The sequence below is a fragment of the Centroberyx affinis genome, unplaced genomic scaffold (assembly GCF_046629955.1).
Source record: "Centroberyx affinis isolate AG114_WGS23_722 - 3 ecotype Tasmania unplaced genomic scaffold, CSIRO-AGI_Caff_v1 ptg002707l_1, whole genome shotgun sequence".
In the NCBI taxonomy this organism is placed as follows: Eukaryota; Metazoa; Chordata; class Actinopteri; order Beryciformes; family Berycidae; genus Centroberyx; species Centroberyx affinis.
Genome location: NW_027280882.1, coordinates 7,495 through 34,343, shown reverse-complemented (window position 1 = coordinate 34,343; position 26,849 = coordinate 7,495). Strand labels below are relative to the sequence as shown.

The following is a 26,849-nucleotide window of genomic DNA, read 5'->3' as shown; positions in this document are numbered from 1 at the left end:
GGTAGAAAACAATAAAATATTGCAATATTATGCCCTCTGGTGGGCACAGCAAAGCTTACTTTAAACACTTTCTAGATCACTAACCCTTGAGAATCATTTTTACACCACAACAAATTGCCAGCTTTTAGAATTTCTTTATTGATTCCTCATTTTAGCAAACCTGGCATTACAGAATTACAGCACAATTCACACAACTAAAACCCGACGGGGGGAAAATCCTTATTTACAAGGGGTATGACAGGGGGAGAGGAGGAGAGGTGAACAGGATTGATACATGTTCCTAAGTCATAGGCAAGTTTACAGCTGTAGCAAAACACAATAAATAAATAACATAACAAATGAAAAAACAAGTCAAAAGTGAACGAATGCAGTAAAAATCTCACTTTTTTTTTTTTTTTAGAAAGTGTTCAGAGTATTCAGTTTACTTCCAAAACATTTCCCTTTTTGAAAGCTACTGCACAGTGTAGGCATACACACCAATTGCTTTTCTTCTCTATGTTTCATTACTACCAGCCTTTTTAGTCAGTGCAAGTCTAAAAATGTGTCTAGCAAGCGCTTTTCCAAGGTGAACTTTTTGGCTCTATATTTGATATTAGGACCTCTTTGGAAAGAAAACTAGGCAAGTTTGCCTAAGACCTTCAGACAAACTGCAATCTCTCGTAGCCACATATGCGTCTTACAACAGATAAACTCTTTCAGCAGGGTTGCCGATATGATATCCGCTATTTAGGTGAGGGGAGACAGGGCTGCTATTGCTCTGCGATGATATCAGACATGACACAGTAGTGGCATCAAGTCTTAAAAGGTTTTGTAGTCGATTTCAAAAGACGAACAAACCATTGGACATGATCAGAAGTTCTTACGCTGGAATGTTTAACTTTCCTCTTTGGGACAGGAGGTACAGCATCCTAAGCTATGTACTCTGTGTAAACACAAATACACTGGAACTGAAAGCTTGGACAGTTGAAGTCATAGAATACTGTTGAACATCTCTTTAAAAGTATAGAGTACAGCTCGCAATTCATAATCTAAGAAGAATACCATCTCAAAAATAAATAAGTTATTAAAACATTTTGAAATAACTTAGGTGATAAAAAATATTCTAACATGCCTGAATGCATCTTTGAATGCATGACTTTCGGAAGGTTTTGTAGTGTATACAAGAGAAGACAGTTCCCTTATCTTGGAATCAGAGAGAGAGAGAGAGAAAGAACATTCACACCATATGACATTTAACATGCTTAAAAATGTTATTTTCCCCACAAAATGAAGAGAAAAACAGTATCTACCATGGCATGAGACTATCTGGAAGTTGATGGAAATGGCAGTTCTGTGGCGTACAGGTGCATTCACTGAATCACGTGCCTTTTATTATTAAGTGTGTGTATGTGTTGCACACTCTATGCAGCAATTCAGCCATAGTGAGTGTGAGTTAGTATGGTGAGATGGGGCTATGGACTTAACATCTGAAACCTTTAGCCCCACTTGCTACCATCCAGCACTGAAACTGTCGGACAGATTGGGTTTGCAACTCGGACAAGGGTTTGGCCATTAACAGCTCATACAAACAACCATCCAATCAGCCAGCCTTGGTCAAAAACATCAACAACATGCACCTCTCACAGCACAGGTAGGATTACAATATTGTAAATCCTTGTCATCATATAATATCTGTTTATAATATATATATATGCATTTTAAAATGCATATCTATTGTATTTTTAAACATTTATACATACTCTTCTTGTGGTGAAAGACATCCCTTATCCATTTATCATTTAGTCACGTGTACTTAAAAAAATACTAATAACAAAAAAGTAAAAAACAAATCCAAGAAGGAAGCAAAAATTTATATGTAGAATATTTATTCCTCTATAAAACCAATAAATATATAACTTAATGACTAATAAATTAACTGATATGCATGACTTTGCTATGTTTGCGTTCAATGTCCAAATTTATGCAAAAGAAAGACCAACCCTTTAACATCAAACATGGACCGTAATATCTGTAGAAACTCAATCACAACACCGGGACGGATTGGTGATTAAAAACCACACCCAACCAACTCAAAGAACTTTAAAAACAGCAACTCTATCCACAGCAACAAACACATTTTCAATGGGACTAAAAGTAAAATGATTCCAAATGATTTGTATCCATTTAGGTTTGAGGCTTGAGGTTTGGAATGTCCCTTCGTTTGAACCTTTCAGAGTAAAACACCAGTGACAGACACGTCAGTAAGGAATGATGGAGTCTTAGCCTCGACTGGCCTTTTACAATTTTCTAAGATGTACTGTTGACAAAAAAGCAGAGTGTGAGGTGGGGGGCGGAGCTCTGTGTTTGTGCGTGTGAGTGTGTGTAAGTGTGAAAGAAAGAGCGTAGGACGGCACCTCTTAAAGTTTTTCACCCCTCTGACCAAGTTAGCACTTGCACGTATCCACTGTATTACTGATTTCAAAAGGGCATGTCTTGGTGAAAATAACAAAAGCTCCACGCTGATGCAAATATGAAAATGCCAAATCTCTGGGGATGGCCTGCTGAATTGGATAGTGCATTTGGTGTAGTGAGAGGGGTAGAGAATCAATATGCAGCCTGTTTATGTGTCTGTGTATGGCAGTGTCCAAGTGTAATGGAGAGAAAGTTGTGTATGTGCATAAGAGAAAGAGAGACAGATAAAAAAAAACAGAAAAGAGAAATCAAGGAGTGAAAACAAGAGTAAATGTTAGTCTAAGCGGAGAGTGTGTCTGTACTCTGTGTGTAAGTGTGTGTGTTTGTGTGTGTGTGTGTGTGTGTGTGTGTGTGTGTGTGTGTGTGTGTGTGTGCACGTGCATTTAGCAAGCACAGTCCTGGTGGGACCTCTGGGGCTGCTCGCTGAGCTGTGGCCCCTGCTTAGCCCCGGTGACGGTAGGGTCGGTGTTGTCCAGGCTCTCTGACATCCTCTCACAGATGATGTCCACCAGCCGCTCGAAGGTCTGCTTCACGTTGATGTTGTCCTTGGCGCTCGTCTCAAAGTACTCGAAACCTGGGGAGGAAAAGACGAGGAAGAGAGAGCGAGAGAAAGAGAGGTTACACTTGGTGTTTCAATGTGCCGCTTATCATGTGATCACATCAGGACACGAATTTTAGATGTTTCTTCACTCCCCAGGCAACATGTATTTGACACACACCTTGCAACAAGAGGAGCAGATAACAACAGAGAGGAGAGCCAGCAAGAGAATGCGGCGACAGCAGCAAACAACATGGCATATACCACCCTCCTCTGTCACCGGCATTGTCTGGCATGACAAATGTGTACTGCACTGTGAGTGGAAAATGCCAGCATAAAAACTGAATAATCAATGGCGAAATGTCCATGTTACTAGCATGTAACTAGCACCCAGTGTTGTTGGACAGTAAACATGCCCTCCGTCAGTGTCTGCGTCGTTACTATGACAACTAATGTCATAGTGACAGCAAATGATTAGGACCTATTCTCACTAAAACACACAAATCCGATCTGGTCACTTGTAAATTACAATGTGGACAGTCAGCCTTAAAGATCAGATTTGAAAAACAAAAATCGGATTTCAGTGTAAGCGACTGGACAATCACACACACTAAGAGAAAAATGTTAATTTCTTATTTTTTGCTCTCATTGCCATTGCATTTTCAAAAGCAGATACGGAACTAAATTCAACGTAGTCTGGACGCAAGCCAGCCACAATGCACATCCAAACAAGGTAAAGAGATGGAGAGGGGGGGTGGAGAAAAATAATGCAGACGCGTATCTTCATAAATACAGCCACAGGAGACACATAATAACCTTTTTCAGGCAAGGTGTGGGCACACAGTGATGTGATCGCATACATTTTGATCTTTAGAATCACATGTCAAATATCAAGATGAAATAACCATAGCCAGAGAGGAAGACTATGAGGAAAGACCATATTGGCTGGAACAGTTGATTTCCCTTGCCTAAAAAGTACTCCAAGTCTTAGTAGAGGGAAACTGAAGAGAGGAACGACAGAACCTGGAGGAGCTTTTGTTTCTGTCTGAGGTTCAATTTGCACAGATAATTCCTGCGTAAATGTGCAATAAAGTATTATCTTATCTTAGTGTAAAATGGGCGAGTATGAGTGTTTGCTCAGTTAGTGTGAAGTGACATTTGCATATGTTTCCATACTATATACTATACACAATAATTTATAGTCTGGTAGGTGGAAGAAATAGTTTGTATAGTTTGTGTTGATTTTATTTATTTTGTTATGAACTGAATGTGCTGACAGGGGTAAAAAATGTAATCACATCAGAATACAACTTCTTGTTCTAAGAAAAAACAAGAAAAAGTGCATATAACATGATTTCCCAAGCATTTTTCATGGTGTTTTTTACTGCAATAGTGTTTGCAGCGTCTGTAACTAGAGTGACTCCTTCACTACGGATGAGGGAAAGGAGCGGTGACTGGTGGGAGCGGATCGTGCTGGAGTCCTCCGGTGAAGCTGAGCGGGTGGCACACTTCAGAATGAGCCATGACCTTTCTAACCAGTGGGTGGTACTTTCTCACAAATGCGAACACACTGTACGGATGGCATTTACACCTGGCTGACTCTGGCTGAGATCCGATCGCAATGCGAGCCAGAAAGATTTTGACCGGAAAGACTGGGCCAAGAAATCCCCTGTGACGTCACAGATAGGTGGTGTGTTCACCTGGGCCCGCTGGTGCCCCCCTGTCCCTCTGCCCCCTCTAAAAGCCCCGTGACGACTCCACTTACCCAGCTGTTCAGACAGCTGCCTGCCCCGGTCTGCGGCCACCACTCGTTCATCCTCCATGTCACATTTGTTCCCCACCAAGAGGACCTGGGCGTTGTCCCACGAGTATGTCTTGATCTGGGTCGACCTGCCAGCAGATACACATTAGTTTGAATACAGTTTATCATACTGCCAGGGTGATCAAACTAGCATTTGTTAACCAGCTAGAGCAACTTCCAAATTCCACCAGTGAACTGAATTTCTCAGCTACCAAAGTAGTTTTTAGGAAAGATTCTATGATAGCCTGCTTGTGTTCCCTGTTCAGACTAGGGCTGGCACGATTATGGCAAAAAAAGATAATTCTGATTATTTTGATAAATACTGTGCTCACAATTATAAATCTCATTTTTTTTATTGTACTTTTGCACTTTTAACATATTTCAATTTTCTCAGTGCAGTGCTTTTCAAGGTAGTAGCAGCTAGAAAGTATTGTTTTTACTCTTACTGTGTTACTCTTATTGTGGTCTAGGAACTAAAACTTGAGCTGATCCATTCTTTTCCACTTTACACATTGCTACGTTTGTCCAAAGTCTCTCTTCTTTCCCACTGGAGCTGCCTGCTTCTTCATTTTAACTTTCGTTTTGGTCACATGGGTTCACGTTGCACATTTAAAGGTTGTGATTGGTCCAACATAATGGGAGTGCTTGATATACTACACCAGGACTTTCAGGAGAATTGAAAATATAACAAACACTTCAGCATCGCAGAATAACACGATTATTAATCAGGGAAACATAAAATCGCAATTACTATCATCTATGATTAATTGTGTATCCCTAGGTCAGACCACATCATAGTAGGTCAGATTTAAGATCATAGTGCAGAAGGCTGTTCTTTCCATTATTTTTATGAAGATAATTTAACTATGTAAATGTTATTATACATTATGATTGGTTGTGATGATGGTTATTTTGCTGCACAATAATTGCCCTTCAGAGACAATAAAGACCTAGTGTTTCATTAGATTTGCACCATAAACTACACACAGCAAGAGTTCATGAACTAAACAAGCACCTAAGAAAGACATCCCAGCCAAATTGTACTATAAGATTAGAAAAAAAAAAAATTACATTTGTGAGGGAGGGAAAGTTTGGGACTACAACTGGTCACACATTCTAGTGTTCATACAATTCATAAAACAGAAATAAGGTGCAATGGAGAAGAGTTGGTTTATCAATGGCCTACATTCCAAGGAAAGCAATGGACTAGGTCCTTGCAATGCATGCAGTATTTGTTTTTCTGCACTTGGGCGCAAATAGAACATAATGTCTCAAGGTCCACAAGGGCGCCACTGTCCCTTCCCAAGATGATTATGATAATGTGATACTTTATTGATCCCTGTAGAATAATTCTCTTTACAGTTGCTCCCCCATGAATCTGCAGGGTCAAATGATGTAGATTTAGTGTCTTGCTCAAGGACACTTCAGGAGGATGGATGCTTATCAGCATCCGTCTCCTACTCTCTACGCCACTCTACTGTCCAGTACTGCAAGGTGTTTAAGAATTCACACGCATAAGCAAGTAGCCTGTGGTGTCCTGTGTGGCATTAAAGGATCCACACCTGGGCAGCAAATCAACTTTCCTCCACTAGTTACAGTGGCTGGCAGATTCATATGTTCACCAGCCACTTTTTCCTGAAATGATGGTTGATGACATATCGAAGTGGCTGGCAAAGAAGACAAATTGACCTGACACACACAACCTTTATCTGCATTTGGATGATGGTAATTGGCCACCTTCATACACACACATACGCGCACACACACATTTGTCCACTGGTCCCTTACCAGTCTTGTACGGCATTGAAGGACTCCTCGTTGGTGATGTCATACATGAGAATGAAGCCCATGGCTCCCCTGTAGTAGGCTGTGGTGATCGTCCTGTAGCGCTCCTGACCAGCAGTATCCTAGACAAACACACATATAAAAGCTTAAGATTAAAACTATTGTATTATTCTGCTATTATTGATTATATTATTATTATTATTAGAGCAGAATGGGTTTAACGTGCAGCCAGACTCCCGAGAGTATTAGGTATTCCTACGGCATCACATGTAATGAGGTGCAGTTGGTCCCAGGGTCAGGTTTTATGGTGCATGTAAGTACACTTCAAGGGTATCACCATTACACTGCAGATAAAGTGATTCTGCAGACTGGAGAGCCCAGTTCAACAGCTGCTAATCATGGCGATATATGATAAGAGACACTGCTTCAGTCAAATATGTGATGAAGGCAGCATGAAAAAGCAGAAATTCCTATGGAGGTGACCTGCAGGCACTGAGATTTTGTGTGTTTAAAAAAAACATTCTGACTTAATTCTGATTAATCAAATTGCAGCCTTACTTTTCAGGCTCCAATACAGGAAATAGAAACTGTAGGTTCCGGCAGTAAACATGCCTAGTCAGAAATTCACTTCATGCATCTTAAGTAGACAATAAATTAAGCTTGCATCCATGAAAGAGGTTTAGCTCGACTGAGGTTTGCTGAAAAGAACCCTAGTTTAATGATATCACCTGCAAAGCTCCTGTTTGTTAGACAAATGGAGCTAAAGCAGCAGTAGCCCATCAAATCCTCAAGCTGCACCTTTCACAGACCACTGGTCATAATCCTCAGGTAGGCTGATGAACACAGCAAGCTTCGGTTCTGTATCAAAAAAGGTACGACTAGATTGCTTGGAGGGAGAGAGAGAGAGAGAGATACAGCGGGGAAGCAGAAGACCTTTGCTAGTTTCCTCATAGTGCCTCTCTCCCCCTGGCCACTCTAGACACAGCTGTCAGGACACTTAAGAGGACATGTGCAGGGAAGCATAGGAGATACTGACAGTGACAGCGTCTAAAAAAGGAAATTAGAATCCAGGGTTTGTATTCATTCACAGAGCATCTCCAAGAAGCAGTGTTTCACAATGAATGAGCTCATTGTGATTGCTTAAGTGGTTCTGTTCACTTCTTCCTATTCAAGGAAAAGCTTTGTGAATACAGGCTTGCATTCATAATTTGCCATCGAATACTTGGGACCTGGGAAGTGACCCGAGGTCAGCAGTTCTACTCTCTGGAGAGGCTTGTTAAAACACATCTTGGCTCTACATCTTTCCAGTGGAATACCAATTAATTGTATGGTATGTGCTGAGGCCCGAAATCCATGAGTACAATGACATTGTTAGAGAAAGTAATTGAAAAGATTTCAAATAATGCCAGGTCTGGTGTCACCCCATCTGAGAAGATTTTGGTTGTTACGTGTGATATAGAATTGCTTAATTGTCTATACTATTGGTAGGTAAGGGGGGCAGTAAAACCTATGATGAAAATGATCAATAATGTATTGATCCCTTGTAGGGACATTCTCATTTAACCTGGGTCAGAGGATAGGGTCAGCTACAGCACCTCTGGGGATGATAGTGATTCAGTCTTCATTCATTCTCCCTCAAGAGCACTTCAGCAGGGAGGATGCTTTCTGAGTTCCAGTGAGTGAAATAATAGTGAAATTTAACTATTCCTTGTTTTGCCTGGGACCTCTGGAACCTCCTCAAGGACCCCTGGAGGTCCCCAGACTTGCTTTGGGAGCCACTAGATAATCTCTACCCGATGACCTCAGCAAGTCTGCGTGTGTGTTTGTGTTCAGTTCCTCACCCAGATCTGCAGCTTTATCCTCTTGTCATTCCTGTAGATGGTCTTGACCTTGAAGTCGATGCCCACCGTGCTGACGAAGGCCGGTGTGAACGAGTCGTCGGCATAGCGGAAAAGGAAGGATGTCTTTCCCACACTGCTGTTGCCGATGATCAGGATCTTGAACATGTAGTCAAAGTTCTGGTCCGAGGACTCCTTCTGTCCGTAGGTTGCATTTGCTGACGCCATCTTTGGAGGGACGGAGATGACATATTAATTAGTCATAAGGAGGTGCTTCAGGAATACATGTTACATCAGTGTTTAGAATTCACATGTATTTGTCAAAGTGCGACAGATAATCTAGTTTTAACACTGAAACCTACACTAGAAATTGGACAAACAGAGGAATGGACCTGGATCCAAAACCAAAATCACCACCACCCACCACTTACTGAAAAAACACTGGGTTTCATAGATAGCCTGTGCCCATAACTGTGCTTTAAGTCTCCCAAAAGTGTCCTGGCATGAGGGTTTCTATATTACACCCCATTTGGCCTACTAGTTACATTATAAAGCAATAGGTGCATTTCCTCAAGCAATTGGCTTATGTAACTGTCTGAAACTTTTCTTGGTTGGCGGCGCAGATAAATAATATAAATGAAGAAGGAAAATGTACGATCCTGCCTCTTTACAGTTTGTAGATAGCCTAAATATCACTGGTCTGGTTTAGGATAGTCTATATGACAGATCAACTCATCCTTATTACTCAAGTTTGCAGTTAGCAGAAAGAATTTTGCATACAGAGCAAACCTTTTTTTTTTAAAACAGTCTCAGGATGGCCCATTAGAACAAAAGATTCAAATGAAAGATCATCTTGACATACTGACTGATTCTGACCATATTCAATGAGGCATCACAGCCTTAAAAAGGGAAACTTCTGCCCTAAAATGTAATGCACCTATCAGTTATTCATATGCTCTTCAGCATAAACAGCTCTCTCCCAGAGCTAGAAATTCAAAGAAACAAGGTTAAAATCTCTGAGGTGAGCTATCTCCTTCTGGAGATAGGCTACTTTGTGACTGGCATTGTGGATTCAAGGATCATTTGCCTGAGAAAACTCTCATTGTTAAACATAACATGCAGACAAAATGACAAAAAGTCCAAGTATATGCAGAAATGCAGGCATATGTCAGGAGCTTGACAAGTGTAAAACATACATGAGGAAAGTGAAAAAATTAAGAGAATTGAGGAACAAATGTGAGCATGTTCACATCTTTTCAAGACACAAAGTATGTGCCTATGTTGTAGGAGGGCCAGGTAACTCTCACATGACAATTTACTGAACTGACTGCTGTCTGATTTTCTACTGGCTTGTTCTTTTCATAGCTTGTGTATGAAATTAATCAAATACATTATGACAGGCAAAGACATATCTTGTCTTTTAGCTGCCACTCATTCTTATCATTAACTGATCAGCATCTCTGAGCAAGACCATGAAACTCTAACCCAATGTACATCTTCTTAGCCTATGATGCGGTTAAATTGTCTAGCGTGTCATAGCTTAATCACGTAATAAAAATGATGCAGTCATTTCCCCAGACGCTGTCAATACATTCAGCCAATACCCAGATACAGATACTTACTATGTATCTGGGTATTACATAGTTATACATACAGAGTACATCTGAAGCACTCTCAATGCTATCTTGACAGTGCTTCCAAATAACGTCTACAACACGGGTCAGACAAGGAATGGACACCTACGCCCCACACGAGATAAGAGGGCGGAAGCAGCAGGGCTTAGCAGGCTAAGCACCAGCTAAACTGCCTATCCCATCCAGGGAAGGCAGGATACCTTGGTAGAGCGCTAGCCAGCCAATTATGAATGAACATATGGTTGGCTAGAATTTAGCTTGTAGGCCACAGTAGAGAAGGCATTCTCGTATCCATTGCAACCACTAACAAACTAACAAACGTATTTTGTGTCTTTTAACCGTTTCTGTACATAATATGCTCTATATTTGCCTGCCAGCCAAAGCACCGAATCTAAACCACATCACTGACCCATTGCGGAGCTTATCTAGCTTGCTAGTTTATATCAGGCTGCCTGAAATTGGCCGTCTAACTCAAGTTAGCTGCCGCTAAATCCTGCAAAAATGCAAGGTGTTCTGTTATACATTATTTACCACCAAAATAGGGGCGCCGCGATTGTTTAGAAGAATAAACGGAACAATACAACAGCAGTTAAAATGCAGGTTTTACCCTCTGACATGCAATTAGGCTAACATTGCTACCTTGTTGGCTAACATAGCATAACGTTAACAGTTATTTATAAGTGGCAGCTAGCTAAGAAGCATCCCAGCTATGTCAAATGAAGGTTACTCTTCCTTATTTACGGCTAAATTTGCTATCTAAATCCAGGATCTGATAAACGATAGATTATTCACATACCCTCCGTTGCTAGGGTTATTTTTTAAACTGTCCCACACGAACAAATCGGCCCCAAGCTTACCATGAAATGTCTGTTTTATCCTCGGCTTCGTTGCAGTGGCTAGCCTAGTGCCCAGCTTTGCACCTGCAGTAGCTCGTGCGTCTCTTGATTGACAGACTCGGAGAAGGCGGGTACAAAACAGAATTTAAGAATGACTGGCAGTGTGAGAAACCAATCAGAGAAGAAGGTCCACTCATTCATGGAGAGCCCCGCCCGCCCATCCATAAATCATGCATAAACCCTAATTCGGTATGATTGAAAAAGGAAATTCATCAGTTCTTAAAGTGTAAAATAATCGCGACCCTAAATTGAAACAGTTTATTCCATAGCATCATTTAAGTGATACGTTTTTTGTTTTTGTTTTTTTTATCCATTATTAAAAGAAGAATTGAAATGCTTCTATTTGAGCTACAAATCAGTTTATATTGGCTTAGTGTATGCAGCTCAAAGATGGAAAAGGACATGGATATTAAGATTTCAATAATTTGTCAGAATGAAAAGAAAATATGATGTTTTTAATACTCACATTAAAACAGAAATGATTCTCCCGGAAGCATCCCGATAAAAGCACAAAACAACACAGGATGTCGAAAGCATGAAGAGTTTTTCCTTTATTGGCAAGGTGGAAAGTCAGGCATACAATTCTAGTCAGAGAGAGAGCTAACACACCCGTAGTTAAACAGCAGTGTTTGGATTGTCAAGGCTGCAGAATCTTAATTCTTGGCCCATATTCATAAAACCTCTAAGAATAGAAATACTGATCGAGGATGACTGGTCAGCCCATATGACTATAATAAAGTTCACTATGACTTATGAGCCAAACAGGTCTCAGATCAGTACTCTTAATTAAAATCCTTCATGAATATGAGATCTGACCAGACCAGGGGAGACAGAGGAAGACAGGCAAAGACAAATGTTTCAGAAAATCCAGAGCAATATCTCTGATACTCAACTATTTTTTTTTTATACCTGGAAAAACCTGAACGTTTTTTTTGCTTCTATGTATAGTGTAATTTGACGACATAAAGAAATGAAGTGAAAGGGGAAAAAGTTGAGTAATAGTTGAAATCTGTCCCGTTTTACTTTCTCACATAGCTAGCAACACAGTACTAAGCCTCTGACCAAGAAAAAGTCTACTGTTTCATCGTTTCTGACAGATAATATAGAAATAATAAATAAACTGTACATGAAGCGACGTGAGGAAAATATACAAAATAAAACACTGAGTGACAGGCAGAGAGACAGACTGAGTCTTCGTATGTTGTGCTGCTGGTTAGGCTGTTGTTAACTTAGTCCATAGTGTAGTGAGTAGAAGGCATCCTTGAGTTTGCTGCTCTTTATGGCTACAGAAAGGATGGCACTAGTCTTTATCCAGCATGTAAATTAACACATCTATGACCAAAGAAAACCCTATGTTTGCAAATAAGGCATCAGAAAAATTTCCAGCTCTTTCACTCATTAAAACATGATTTACTCTACTTCATGGTAATAAAATAACACATGTTTGTCCACAGACTAAGTTTTGTAAGTACTCTATACATCCTTCATACTGTTTGGATCTTGCAGCCAATGTCATGCATTTCACCAAAACATATTTTTTGTACAGTCAACTACAAAAAAAAAGGTTTAATCCCTCCAACATCCCCTTTAAGAGCTGCAGTGGTCCAGCCCGTGCAATTTATATCAACCGTAGCAATCAGGCCATATGCAAACAGAAAGACAGATTACTGTGAAACAGTCACATTACACATGTTCAACTGTACTGGAAGTGCAGAACTGTAAAAGTACCATACAAAGTGCTTTGGTTTTTCTTAGCAAATACATCAAAAAGTCCACCCAGTCAATTCACTCACACACACACAAAAACATCACTGTTTTAAGACAATTTCAGTTTTCAGTTATTGTTTGGAGAGGTGTTAGAAAAAACAGAGAGAGACACTATGGGTCAGATTGGCACACTGGGTGCTACAATCAACCAACTTTATCAGTCACTGATGGAAAGTAGCCAGTGGCAAAATGGAAATTACAGTACGGGTTGTGTCATGCTTGCTTGGCACTTGTTTTGTCATTGGCTATGTCCCTGTGAAGAGCAAAATATTGATCAATGACAGAGAGGAAAAAGGTGAAAAAAATTCTGGCACAGGAAACTATCTCTTGGTAAACTCCTGGTTGACAGTTAGGATGCTGCTGGCATCCTTCTTGTAACCCTTCAGTATTTTTTTTTTTTTTTTTTACAAACTTAGCTTATTTCCGAAATGCTTACAATGTACTGTTGCTTACTAATCCAATAATTTATGTGTATCTTACCAACAATGTTTGACATATTATATAGTAACAACAATGGATCTGAACAGATAGTGTATTGTACATTATCTCTGGTTGTACTGTAGCACTTAGTGTATCTTTGTCTAGTATCCCTCAGAGTTATTCTAGATACACCATCTGCAGGATGGGTATGTCTGTGCTAGTTGCGTTACAGCCAGTGACAAATTGTTTCTCAGTCAACAGCCTCCAATGTGTTCACGTTTTGGCTCAAGCCCTTAAAAAGCAGGATGGGTGCTGGCTATGAGCAAAACTCTAAAGTGCTAAACTTGAAGGCAAACTGATAAAATAGGTGCCAAAAATATCAAGAATGCACAAACATTAGTGAGTCTGGATAAAAAAAAAAAACATCATTAAACATAAACAAAGGAGCAACAAAACTGAAACATAACTGATATAGTCCGACAGCAAAACTATATGTTTTGAATGTGTTTTCCATATATGCAAAACAATGCAAGTTATTTTGCCTCCAATTCCAGAACTTCAGTTCCACCAATCAACACCAGGAGGCACCATGTGCACATCCCACACTGCTTTGGATGTAATTCCTTCACTGTACTCCACTACACTGACACTTGCTCAGTTTTGTTGCTGACAATATAATAGTTAAGGTGACGGTTATTACAGTGGAAAAATAACCCTGAACCTATTAAAAGCCTGAAAATAATATGTACTGCCAGCAATCAAGTTGCAGTGCATTATAAACTTATTCTTCATCCGAAACTACTGCCTGTTGAGAACAATTTAATGGGCCGTGCAACACCAGTTGAAAGGGTTGCAAAGTATACAATAGTAATGATAGAGTCACTCAAAATGTCTGCTACATTTAAAGCTTCCTGCAGAAAATCACACACAGGTCCTTTCTGCTCTTTTCTGTATTTATGTTACTTTGCTTATACTGCTTTGAATCTGCTATTTACCATGATTCACTATCGTCTTTACTACCACGTACGGACCTAAATAAAGGATAGCATCATAAACAGAAAAAATAAAAAAGGCAGGCAAAACAGCATAGTCCCTGTGTATTGCAAAGTTTGGCATGATGTCTTACAAGACTTTGTTGTGTTGTTACGTTCATTCATCACTTCCTCACTTTCTTCATAAAAGTCAAAAGTAGTCCAAAAGAGGAAGACAATTCTCTCATTTGTTTTAGTAGACCTTGGGTTGGCTGGAAAAAAAAACATTTTTTTTAACTTCTCATTGTCTTTGAAGAACAAATACTGTACCCACAGCGAAGCATGTCTGACTCAAAGACACAGAACACAAAAGACCAGCCAGAAACTTGGTTTCCTGTTCAAGTCAGGGAACAGTGACTCAGTCTATCTGTCTCTCTCCAGTGCAAGTGACTGCTGTGTACAACTAAGCAGACTTCCTTAACACCTTCCCCCCCCTTGCCCCCACACCTGCAGCCCCCTGCTTTGTGTTGTCACCCTGTCCATGGAAACCAGAGGTGGTTGTGGTGTTGGTTTGGAGGGGGAGAGGGGGAGCGAGGGAGGATGAGGCACCGAAATCAAGAAAAATAAACAAAAAAAGGCCAAAAGAACAACAACTTTTGAGTGGTGCTATGTGCCTAGCCTGAAGCGCGGTGCCCCGGCAGACCCTTCCTGGTCTGTTTCTCTGTCCTCTGCCATGTCTTTATCAGAGTCTGAGGAAAACGTCCTGCCTGCACCAGTGGTGGCCACTATGGGAAGCAGGTGAGTCGCTGCAGACCCAGCATCAAGTCTGCTGCCAGAATCTGTCCTGGACAGTTCAGCCCTCCTGCTCCCGCTGTGCCCTTCCTCCTCCTCCTCAGGTGGGCTCTCTGTATCGGACTCCCCTTCCTCTTCCAAGGTCAGCTCAAACTGGAACTTATCGCCGGAAGTGGAGCCGATACCCCCTGCGAGCCCCGAGGCTCCCGCGGGAAGGGCCTCCTCGTCCTGGCCTTCCAGGTTGGGCGAGGGGCTGTGGGGGATCATGCTCTGGTACCACTCCCTGTTGTCCTCCAGTGTGTCCAGGATGTCCTGAGCGTCAGGGTGGACGAGGTCAGCCCACGTCTCCCAAAGAGGGTGAACGATGTAGTCAATGAAACCCACCTGGAACAGAGAGAAAGGAAAGGTGTTCAAATTCGCCCATATCCACATATACAAAAGGGTGTTTTAGATGACATGAATTAAACAGCTTGTATACCTGGTTCTTCTCTATGGAGGCGTTGTGTTTGTCACACATGGGGCTGATCTCCATGCCCTTGTCCCTCTCCCTGTCCCCCTGGGTGAAGAACTCCACCATGATGCGGTCGGTCCACTGCCGGTACAGCTCCAGGGGCTTGGTGGGGTTGCTCAGGTCCGCACAGTGCACCATGTTCTGAAGGACCTGGGGTGACAACAAGACAAGTGTGTCAATACCCAATGACGAAATACCTTTCGGACACATTTCTGTTCATTTCTCAGTGTCTGCTTGCATGTTTTTTGGGATGGAATAGTTCCTTTATTAACATGAACAGAACTGTAGTCATGTCTGTGCAATCTGTTTGGCATGATGCATTGATTCCAAATTAACAACGAAAGACTGAATAAATAGTTCTCACCTGTATGCGGTCTGAATAGTTGTCCAGCAGTAGCACTCCTAGACTGGTGACTTTCTTGGTCTCCACCATGGTCTTCAGGTCTGCCAGTAGGTTCATGTGTTTAGACATGTCTGTGGCCAGCACCTGCAGGTAAGGCAATACAGCACACCAGAGAGGATTAATAGACTAGACTAGACCAGACTACACTAGGCTGGTGTAGAACAGAATAGAATAGAACTTGTATGAACTGTTTAAGTTAACATTAAGGATTCAATGGCAAAGGTAATTCCAAAACTAAGTCAAAAACAACACTACGACTAATCTTGAAGGCTCTGCAGAAGTTGCCTTACCATGTCGATGACCATCTTGCGTAGCGACTGTCTCTGTTTCTTGCTGAGGTTCTGGAAGATGTCACAGTTTTCCTCCTGCAGAAGCTTGAAGCCTACAGCCAGGTGGTGATTCTCCAACACTGACGAGTCATTGTACATCAGCGCAAGCTCCGAGTCTGAAGACAGCAAGGCCAAAAAGCTTACCAACATACTCCATTACTATTCATTTAACAGACAAGACTCATTAACGTCTTTTGCAAATGTACAGTAAGCACTGTAAACCGTAAAACCTATGCAGAAGCACAATCCTACACAGACACACGCATACATGCACACGTATACACGCAGCCATACTGCACCCCGTCCACACGCATACACACACAGCACCCACCCACATGCATATAATCCCTATGCTTCTATGCAAACTCACTAGTGTTGATGAGAAATTGATTGGAGACTCCAGGGTGATCCACATCATGGATGGCGCTGGCAAACAGAGCGGCCAGGATCTCCAGATCAGTAAACACAGCCTTGGACAACACACACAAGAAGGCAGGGACAGTCAATATGTGTGTGTGGATATGTAATATGTTCAGGTACTCAACCAGTGTAGGTGCCCATATTTGTATATGACTACTGTCAGTTAAGTATTGAAATATAAGTGTATTTGCATAATAATAACAAATAATAATAATGACAAATTTCTATTGAGTTTAACAAGAAAGAGGCTCTCTAAGAGCCAACCCTGACCTCCAATGGGGGGGTTTTGATGACAGGACATGTCATCTTTTGTATTGTTTTTAAACTACATCTATGAATCTGTATCTATTCTTCCTGTTAGATGAAGCAGAGTCACTCTCTACCTCCAGTGCGGGCGTGGACAGCAGGACGTGTGTGGACTGGACCACGTCTGCAGCATGGATGTTGTTGTGGTAGGCAACGTCTGCGTGGTAATGGTCCTCCAACGTCATCATGAAGGTAATGAAGGTATCCGCTGGGATCTTAAACGACTTCAGCAGGTCACGCTCCTACAGTACCAGGAGGGAGAAACACATCAGACACTGGGTCAGTCAAGGCAAGGATGTATCATTTATTATAATTTGTTTGTTAAGTGATTGACTGATTCATTCATTCATTTACTCCTCTATTCATTTATTATTTAACAGATAGGTTAAAAAAGACCATATTCTGTTCACTTGATTAACGCTGTTAAATTTGTAGTAAAATAAGTTGAAATGTATGAATTCAACATTACCTGGAAGATAGTGTACATGGTCACCGTCAGTGGGCGGTTCCCAGAGTATTCAGACACCTTGAAGATGTCAACACCCCATCTGTTTATGTCCTCCAACTCCTGCCAGAGGACAATAAGCAGAAATGTACATCAACATACTGTACAAGGAAACACATGCGATAAAGGACAAATAACCATTTACATTGAGATAGTCAAAGAAGTCCTCCCAGACGTTGTCAGGGCTTTCACAAGTTTCCAGTCTGCACCCTATAAAAACATCTTCTTGTCCTAACATATGTATCATGTTGTAAACTCGCCCCTGTACCTTGGCTAGGAGTCCTTCCTGGCTGGAGCTGACCCCGAAGCGCGGGATGGTGGAGGGGGCGAGGCTGGGGCTGTGGGTGGCCTTCTTCACGCCGCTGATCTGGGACATGGGGCGCTTCTTCTTGTCCTTCTCCTTGGTGGGGTGAGACATGATGTCCATGTCATGCTGCTTCTCTGTCGGATGGAAAGAGACAAAGTATTCACACTGCAGTCTAACATGCTGCAGACATTATATTAGAAATACAGTAGGTCCATGTTCACCTCTATCAGATAACAAAAATGTTGCATTGTAATCTGCTGTAATGATGAATGTATTTTCTATTCATTTAAATTCCAATGTGGAGACTTTCACAGATGTAAAAAAAACTATCCAGGGAGCTTCTAGAGAGGAGCTTAGACACCTGATCTCTACTATTTAATTGTTCCTTGCCATGCATTTTATATGGTACTCCCACACATGTAACTAATATAGATCAAAAATATCAGTTTAAGGGTAGAACTGCTGCCTAAGAAGGCGCTTGAGATTAATTTAGACACCAGGTTGCTACATATGCTTACATCTATACATGTTTTCATCTACAGCTTCTCCATAATACAAAGTGGAGGTATTTTACCTAGGAAGGTGCTGGAGATGAACTCAGACACCTGGTTCCCTGAGCGGCTGGTTTCTGACAGCTGGGTGAGCTCTCGGTTCAGCATCCTCTTGAACTGGGGACACACACACAAACAACACGTGTTTGATTACACACTCATCCTGCTAAACTGTGCACAGACCCAACCAAAAGCTATTTTCAGGATCCATCATTACTTGCCATAATGTCATTATATCAGGAGAGTTTGAGTTTAGACCTTGAAGTGAGCTCACTCACACAAACATTTATAAGGAAGACATTAAGTTTTTATCTATGTGTGACATTCTGTTTTCATGTATGGACAATGTCATATGTTGGATATCGAGACATCTGAAGGGTGTTCAGCATCAGTGCTTTACAAAGACTGAAAAAGTTGAGTGTGAGTTTGCATAAATGTGTACAGTATATATGCAGGGACGCACTTGTAACATCTAGTTGCGTATGCGCTGCATGCACCACAAGGCAATTTACAACTCTTGATTCCGCTGTGCTTAAGGGCACAAGGTATCACTCCGAATATGCTGAGCGTTAAGCTCACTAGAATGCAAAGAGGTTTCTTTCATAGCAGCAGATGTATTATGTAATAAAGGAGGAAAAGAGATATCCCCCTCTCTGAGAAACACATCTAAATACAGACAAGCATCAGCTTTGGAGAAGACACATCCACAGTCTATCTACCCAGACTGGCTATACCAAGACCTAGACTCCCTAGTCTCCGAAGCACACAAGTTTGTGTTTGTGTGTGTGTGTGTGTGTGTTTGCACACATGGTACAGAAACTACTGAATGGACTCTTGTGCACAGAGGAACGCATGACTGATTTCACACATAGGTATGCATGCACCCAAACATACTGCATACCATACATGCACATTATGTACACATGTGAACACAGGCACACACACACACACACACACTTCTGAAAATAAACAATTGACAAATGAAAACTGAATCTAGAATCTGTGAGAAAGTCCGCTGCCACTTCTGCACCAGTTGTTCTCCACGCTCATTCACAACACAAGCAACATGTGAGCCTGAAGCAGTCTCATCCCCTCCCACCCAATGCAGCCCGTTCCTTTCCTTACCTGAATGAACATCCACGACACAGAGATTAAGTAGTTGACTTCTGGCATTTCAGCACAAAGTCAAGCAAAATAAAACGGAATGAGAGCGCCGAGCTTCCTGGCTGTCCTCTGACACTGCCTGTTCGACAGAGAAACGGACAGCGGGGACACTTTGTGCTCCTGTGCTGCTTGCCTGAGCACCTCCACTGCAAGCAGACAGTCCACTGGCGAGTGCTGGGTATCAGCTGTGGAAGCTTTGATCAGCACGAGCTGAACAAAAAAAACTGTTTAGAGGTCCGTGGAAGAACGGCAGAGTGCAAGCATGGCTGTGGGAATGCGGGATGCGAGGATGCAAGGCAGAGAAGCCACCCGTACCGCCTGCTCCCTCGCTCCCTCTCTCTCTCCCTCATTCACTCTCTTACTGCCTGCTCCCGTATGTGTGTAAACAGAGGAGAGAACGCGGTACTCCAATCTCCGCCTCCTTCCAAAAATGCCTAAGAATAGCAGCCAATCCGGCGCCTGCTGCAGCAGAGGCTGGGAGACACAGAGGGCCCTTATTGGCTGGGAGACGCACAAAGTGGGCCGGGCCGAGTGTTTTGGAGGCGGGGGTCGGGAGACGCACCATGTGCACCAAGTTTGAAGAAGATGTAAAGGAAAAGCTTTGAATGGATGGGGAGGATTTCATTCATGTAGCCAAAAATAAAAATAGTACACCATGTACCACAACTGTGGGTACATCAACCATTATGATGAATGTGATCATTAACGGAAGATAGGACTAATACAAAAAGATTTTGACACAGAAATATGCCTGCAGTGGTTTGATGCTATTATGATTTTAATACCACCATCTGTCTAAGCGTAATGGATACGAGGTAGATGTCCATGTGGGAAAACAACCCCAAATTGAATGAAAGAATGCCTTGAAATCACATTACAGTCTCACATTGTGATGACCAGAGATATAGTGGAGGGTTAAACCCATCTAAACTGTTTATCCACCTTTTGTAATTGTGGAATAGTTTACCCATCTTTTTAGATTGATGTAAACTGTTATCACATAAATTCATAGCACACATAATTGTAAGTAGCATGGCTTTTTGTCCTATGATGATCAGTGACAAGAGGTCATAGTTACCCTCTTTTATATTTACGACTGTGAACCATTGCCTCTATAAACATTATAAATAAGGTGATATGAGCATTTCTTCAACTTAGCTAATCAAACATAAATGTTTCAAGGATCCAAAGAGGTCTTGCTCTTCTTCAAAGAGACGTTCAGGGGTCATTAGAGATTTACTTTAAACGGAAGCGTTCGATAAAGCCGTCAGTGATGCAGAAACAATGTTCGCCCAGGCCTCCCATGTGCCCCGCCTTTGTTCCCAAGTGCCAGCATGGATAATTCCTCCCCACTGACTGAAGCTGCTCATTGACTGATCTGCAGCAATGGGGGGTTGCCTCCCATGAAACTCTGTCCGCCGCCACGTGTGTGTGTAGCGTGTGTAGCGTGTGTAACGGTATATGTATCCAGGCAGGCGCTGTATGTGATGGGAGAAAGTGTGTGTGTGTGTGTGTGTACAGTATGTGTGACATGTGTGTTAGTATGAAGCGCACGTGTATGTTGCGTGGGCGGGCTAATCATGGAATCACACAAGGAATGGGCTCCAGTCTGAGAGAAGGAGGAGGTGGGGGAAGGGAGGAGAGGGCTCTATGGAGGAAGGAAGGATGGATGGGGGGATGCCGTTTCATCTCTGGTCCCACTACCTCATTCACATTTTTCTGCACATGAGTGGGGGGAAGGGTGTGTATGTCTAGTCTCTATTTGCATGCATGAAACTATCCCGCTCATTCATGGAATGAGCCCCTCTTCCATCTACTGGGGGATGGATGGGAGATTCCATTCATATTTTCATGAACGCTGATGGATTCTTTGTATTAGTGAGCTTTCAGATTTGTTTAGGATCAGGAAAGGGTAATTGCACTTAGAGTACATCACACACAATCCCTAGGCTTAGTGTTGTACTTGGAAGCCATTCTAATTTGGGCAGAAAACAACTGTGCACAGCCAAAAATTATTATCCATTAATGGAAAACATTGATGAAAGCGATTAACATGTCTTATGTATTGCCGTTTATTATCCATTCTCATAAAAAATGCTGACGCATTTCAGCTAAAAAAGGGAAACGCCAATTTGAAAAGATTAATTTGATTTTAAGAGTCTGGCCATTAATCTCTTAACCTAAACAGCAGTTGCCGTGGCAGTAGAGGAAAAAAAGTGGTGGAAAGAACTACCTGATATATATGAAAAACAATATATTTTAACCATTAGAAACTGAAAATTGAACAATGGTTGAATCCTTAAAAAAAACCATATCAAGTAGTTTTTACCTTGTGCGTTGTCAGTGTAATGAATATCCAAATACTTTCATATCATTTTCTTTACAGGATATGTGAGTTTTTTACAAATACATTATTTGCTGAAGCATATTCATATTGGGTTCGACCTGGTTGAATCATAGGACAGCTGAACTCAGGGTCAGTGGACCTACTGTACCTTGTTAGCGGAGTTGAGTCTAGCTGCATTAAACACGGAAACAAGATGCACATGACTAATAAGACCCCCGAGGCTGGTGAATAACACCAGAGTTTAGAGTGAGCGCACTGTGCTGCAACCTTGTGCTGAGCTTGGCTGTGTTAAACAGCTGGACAGTGTATCTGGTTGGTAAGTCATTGTGTTGTCCTGTTTTGAATAATACTGAGCTCTACTATACTGTGCTATAATCTATGCTGTGATAGTTATGAACAGTATATCACTCTGTTATTATGTGCCTTTTGGAAACCATGTTCCTAACAGAGTGTCTTGAGTCTATCACTTATACCAGAGAAGTGCCCAGCTCATCAAGTTGAGGTATAACATCCTAGACTACTAAGGCATACTATACTGTATCACTCTGCTGGCAGTGTACCTTGTTGGAGGCCATCTCGCTGACAGAGTGTCGTGTTTTGAGCGTCTCTAGTTGCTCCAGACACCAGTCCAGCTCATCCAGCGTCTCTATGGCCAGCTGCTGGTGAGGCTCCTCTGTCACAAATAAACACAACATGGCATTACGACATGGATTTAATTCTCAGAGACCGTTCAGATGCCGTTCATATTTCAAAAAGACCTGGGTTGCAAGCCTATGGCTGTGTCCACAAAAACCTTTGATAAGTTTGGGTGCTGGAACAAGAGAGGACACCTGTTTGTGTCCCAGGCTGAAATAGTTTAAGAACATCTGGTCAGGAAGAAATTTTAGATTTCATGTATTTGTGAATGAAATTCATTAACTTCTCATTTATTTTGTATTTTACCAATGACCCAGATTTCACAATTCAACAGACAATTTAATTTTAATGTCCTCATGGTCTCTCTGTAGGAACAGGGTCAACGTGCTTTATCTAATAGCAATACTGACCTGCAAGGCTGGTCTTGCACATGGATGGTGGGTTGCTGCCTGAGGATCGCGTCCTGTGGAAACACAGGTACAGATAAATACAGTGAGAGCAGTAAATGACAGTGAGATCACAAATAGATTTATTAAGCAGCCAAGGACATTTTCTAAAAAACCTACTTGCTGGCTGTGCGATCCTGCTGGCCGGTTATCACCGCAAAGTTACTTCGGACTGTCCTCAGGCTGGCCAGGACCTACAAGATAGGGTCAGTACTGAATACACTAGTTCATAAAATGCAATGAACATAACATTTGTGAGATAATGGAACTAGTTATAGAATGGAAGACATATAGTATAGTTTAAATGTGCAGAACTCATAAATTGTAGTCTTGACTTTTGACAACATTTTTTTTCAGTGTGTGTCAGCAGCTTGTGAGCATGTCTCTGGACTCATTTTGATGAAAGTATGAAAGGAAAGAGGAGATGTCCTTTCATTCACATCCCTCAGATATTTGGAAATGCCTTCACTTCATTCATCTTGAAGTAGGTCAAGATCTTTTTAATATGAATGACACTGACAAGCCTCTGAAACCTCATCCTGTTTGTGCATGCATGCATTCACACCACACGCATTCACCCCTCCCTTTCTCTTCCCCTAGTTTTGGTGGCATCACTTTAACACTGGCACTCCTGTATGTCATGTGTGTCAGTCCGTCTCCAGCCATCCAGCCTCTGAGTCAGAGAAAGCCCAAACAACTGACCGAGTATCTGGTGTCCAGACTCTACCCATGTAGCAGCCTTATCAGCCAGCATGCGGATCAGAACAGCATGGTCCAGCAGGATTGGATTCACCACTTGCTTCACATTGTAAAGTGAGTACAAGTGTGACGCACATCCCACGTAAGTGCCAGCCGTGCCATGCAATGCCAGTGGGACGCCTGGCACTGTCACTGGGCCAACATAAGACTAAGGGCTGTTCCGGTGGAACCACTAAAGCCAAGTCACAGTCCATGACGAGAATATACCACTGCTGGCTCTGCTGGCTGGCAGAGCCTACTCTCTAAAGAGAGAGACTGTCTGGAAGCTAGTATAGTTTTCAAAGATCTAATGATTTTCTTTCAAGTGAACATTTACCAAATTTCCAAATAGCAGAATAAAACAGAATAGCTTCATAATTTATTTTTGGACAGGGTTGTTGCAGATGACTCACCTGTGCAAATGGAGTTACAATCATGTCTTCTGTATGTCTATGATGCAGAACATAACACACAGAGGAAAAACAGGCTTATGGCAATGAACAAAACATATGAAACACTGACAAGAGGGCCAATCTATAAGCTCTGATATTGTGAGAACGATGTTGTATTATTTATTGGTTAAAAAAGCCTCAACAATTCTATTACGACTAAAGAAACTGGGTAAATCAAACTGCACCTAAGTGTGAGGTATTGTTTTCAGTTTATTAAACAATAAAGACAGCTTGAGGACATAATGAGCTGTCAGTGATCCTCGGTCAGCGCTGCCTTATTCAGCATTCTGTAATAATGCAGCTAAGTCAAACAAAAAATGTCATGCATTGCACATAGTAGGGTCGGTGAGGAAAGAGGTGGGGTTGGTGGAAGGGTGGGTGATATGTAATAAGTGTGAACTGGTAAATACTCACAAGTAAATAAAGACACAGAGTGTGTTATTATACTTAGTTGTCTCTGATTAAGCATCACATGCAAACAAACAGACAAACAAACAAACAAAAAAATAACGGGTGTTTTAGGGAGTCTTAATGGGACCACAGGTGAAAAACCAAGCGATTCATTTTTAGTCACTTTTGTCAGGAGGGAAGTGGGAAGTGGCCATGAAACCATCGAGAGGGAAAGCAGGAGAGGACTTTAGGGGACAAAGTCAGTGTTTTTATTTTATTTTCGTTTGATCGTGTTCTTCTCACCGAGATGACAACCAGTTGACTTCCCAGTGCTTCAAGCTTTCTTCCCTTCAAAAACAGATAGGCAGGAGTAGATGAGGAGACCTGTGACTGATTATTTCACAAACTAAAAGGTGTTTAGACATTTCGACGGGGGAAAACTGGCTCTGGGACATATTGGAAAAACAAACAGCGAAAAAAGAAACAACAGAACACAAAAAAGTGGGCCCTTTTTTCCAATTGGTTGTAATCCTAGTGAAGCAGAGTTGACATGCGAGCGCTCCAGGATGGAAAGAACAGCTGGTCGCAGTAATATGGGGCTTTTCAAGACTGGAGATCTGACTGTGGATTTTCCAAACCCGCACGATGCGCGCTATGGTTTAATATTGCATTATGAGCTACTAAAATTGACAGACTGGGACAAGAATTGCATCAAAATGCGCTCAAGGTAGATTCTTCTTAGCAATCTGTTTTTCTTGGATATCCGTTGAATCCATGCAAACTCACTGTGCAGAATTGGGCTGAACTATGTCAATACAAAGCTACGGAAAGAGAAAACACCAGTGAAAATGGCGAGCTCCTCTGGCTTCAGAGTTCTCTCTAGGAATCCAAGGAAAATGCCAAAAAGACCAGTTTCAAATTTGCATTTAAAGTTGAGACCACAACTGTGTGCTGCAGTTTGTAAGGGGGCCAACTCTCAAACCAATGTACCATATGAATCTTCCAATACAGAAACCTCTGTGCACAGGGAAGACAGGCTACCACCACTGGACAGAAGGAAAAAAGAAGTATCTATTGAACAGACAACAAACATGTCTGTACTGTATATCCTTAGACTTGTATCCAAGGTTTAAGACATGATAATACTACACTTTGCATCCAAGAGCTTGTATTACCAAGGTCTTGGTGCTGAGACGTCTCACGCAGCACTTAGAGGTGAAAGGTGACAGACAGAAGAGGCAGCATCAACAGGTTGGACTACCATATGTTCAGTCTTAAGATTGAACTCATTCATTTTGCATGTGGCCCAAAACAAAGCGCATTTTGCATTAATGCATTCTGTCAACGTTGAGATCCTGGCTGTTTTTGCTTTTTTCTCTGTGCAGTGAGCTGTCACATTTTCATTTCATGGGAGTATTAAGGAGGTTTCACCACGCAATAAAAGGTGATTTTGGCAGGATTTATTTCTCAAGCTGTACAAAGCCTGACTTGGATATGAATTTATTCTCAAGTTGTGCAAAACGTGTTCTTCATTTTATAGATACAAGTCTGAGTGGAACAGATGTAGTGCATAGTTAGGACCCGCTATATTGCAAGAGAGGGATACTCTATAAATAAAGTACCTATGGAGCAGGCACTGATTTGAGGCGGGTAAGTTAAGAATGCCATACCCTTCCATAAATAAATTGAGGAAAACACATAAATAAATTGAGGAAAATACCTTTTGTTCACTACCATATCACCCTTGTTACATTAGCAAAAAATATCATCTATAGTGTGGACTTTCTAGATAGGGATTAATTTCTAGGCACAACATTATACCTTTTGTCACAGGGAGTGTACCTTCTCGACAAAAAGGCACAATCTCATTGACAGCAGTTACGGTTATGCCATACTCCTTTTTTTCTGAGAGTAAAGGGACTCCCGTTCACAATGACGTGCCATACCAACAGTATCAACTCATGGAACAGCTGAACATGGAAGTGAACTTACAGGTCGCTGGCAGTGGAGGAGTTTCTGGAAGGAGCCTTAGGCGACAGGTCAAAGTCCGAGTCGGAGCGGTAGAGAAAGGACTCCCGCCGCTGGCTGTGGGGAAAGTTGGCCTGTATGACCAGACCAGAGCCAGGGCTGGCCTGCGGGTCCAGGGGGCTGCGCCCCACCGACAAGCCATTCTCCACATCAAAACTACAGAGAGAGAGAGGGAGGGAGGGAGGGAGAGGGAGAGAGAGAGAGAGAGAGAGAGAGAGAGAGAGAGAGAGAGAGAGAGAGAGAGAGAGAGAGAGAGAGAGAGAGAGAGAGAGAATTTATTAAGGTTAGATGACAGACAACAACTATGTTTTATGGGTTAGTTTAACACTAGGTTTGTCCTTTTATGCCACACAAGCATTATAACATTCACCACTCAGCTGCACTGACGGTACAGAGGAGGGCTATACACTTGCTGAGCTTGCC

At 41.9% G+C, this 26,849-nt stretch overlaps 2 protein-coding genes across 4 annotated transcripts; both read right to left on the bottom strand.

Annotated features, from left to right (window-relative positions):
• Positions 1–122: 122 nt before the first annotated feature.
• LOC139657540 (ras-related protein Rab-3A-like) lies at positions 123–10,983 on the bottom strand. 2 transcript variants are annotated; one of them, XM_071535417.1, is made up of 5 exons: positions 10,905–10,983; positions 8,417–8,641; positions 6,579–6,697; positions 4,755–4,879; positions 123–3,025 (listed from the first exon to the last, which is right to left on the bottom strand). In XM_071535417.1, the coding sequence occupies exons 1-5, from the start codon at positions 10,905–10,907 to the stop codon at positions 2,835–2,837; spliced, it is 663 nt and encodes a 220-aa protein (XP_071391518.1). In that variant the 5' UTR covers positions 10,908–10,983; the 3' UTR covers positions 123–2,834. The 2 variants fall into 2 exon arrangements, with proteins under 2 accessions (XP_071391518.1, XP_071391519.1); XM_071535418.1 differs by lacking the exon at positions 10,905–10,983 and having other exon boundaries at positions 8,417–8,653.
• A 498-nt stretch (positions 10,984–11,481) lies between these two features.
• LOC139657537 (3',5'-cyclic-AMP phosphodiesterase 4D-like) lies at positions 11,482–26,523 on the bottom strand. 2 transcript variants are annotated; one of them, XM_071535415.1, is made up of 14 exons: positions 26,391–26,523; positions 23,970–24,006; positions 22,939–23,012; positions 22,783–22,835; positions 22,297–22,409; positions 18,249–18,342; positions 17,636–17,808; positions 17,332–17,430; positions 16,940–17,104; positions 16,507–16,606; positions 16,098–16,252; positions 15,769–15,891; positions 15,372–15,554; positions 11,482–15,277 (listed from the first exon to the last, which is right to left on the bottom strand). In XM_071535415.1, exons 2-14 carry the CDS (start codon positions 23,991–23,993, stop codon positions 14,768–14,770), a joined length of 1,866 nt encoding a protein of 621 aa, XP_071391516.1. In that variant the 5' UTR covers positions 23,994–24,006; positions 26,391–26,523; the 3' UTR covers positions 11,482–14,767. The 2 variants fall into 2 exon arrangements, with proteins under 2 accessions (XP_071391516.1, XP_071391517.1); XM_071535416.1 differs by lacking the exons at positions 22,297–22,409; positions 22,783–22,835; positions 22,939–23,012; positions 23,970–24,006; positions 26,391–26,523 and adding an exon at positions 19,351–19,398.
• Positions 26,524–26,849: the final 326 nt, after the last annotated feature.

Coding starts and splice junctions, on each gene's coding strand:
- LOC139657540 (XM_071535417.1), bottom strand. Junction 6,698..8,416: donor GGATAAAGCTGCAGATCTGG/GTGAGGAACTGA, acceptor GTGTTTGTCTAG/GATACTGCTGGTCAGGAGCG. Junction 4,880..6,578: donor TTCAATGCCGTACAAGACTG/GTAAGGGACCAG, acceptor ATCTGCTGGCAG/GTCGACCCAGATCAAGACAT.
- LOC139657537 (XM_071535415.1), bottom strand. CDS start 23,993: ATGATTGTAACTCCATTTGCACAG. Junction 18,343..22,296: donor GCGAGATGGCCTCCAACAAG/GTACACTGCCAG, acceptor GTGTGTCCCCAG/TTCAAGAGGATGCTGAACCG. Junction 15,278..15,371: donor CCTCCATAGAGAAGAACCAG/GTATACAAGCTG, acceptor TCTCTGTTCCAG/GTGGGTTTCATTGACTACAT.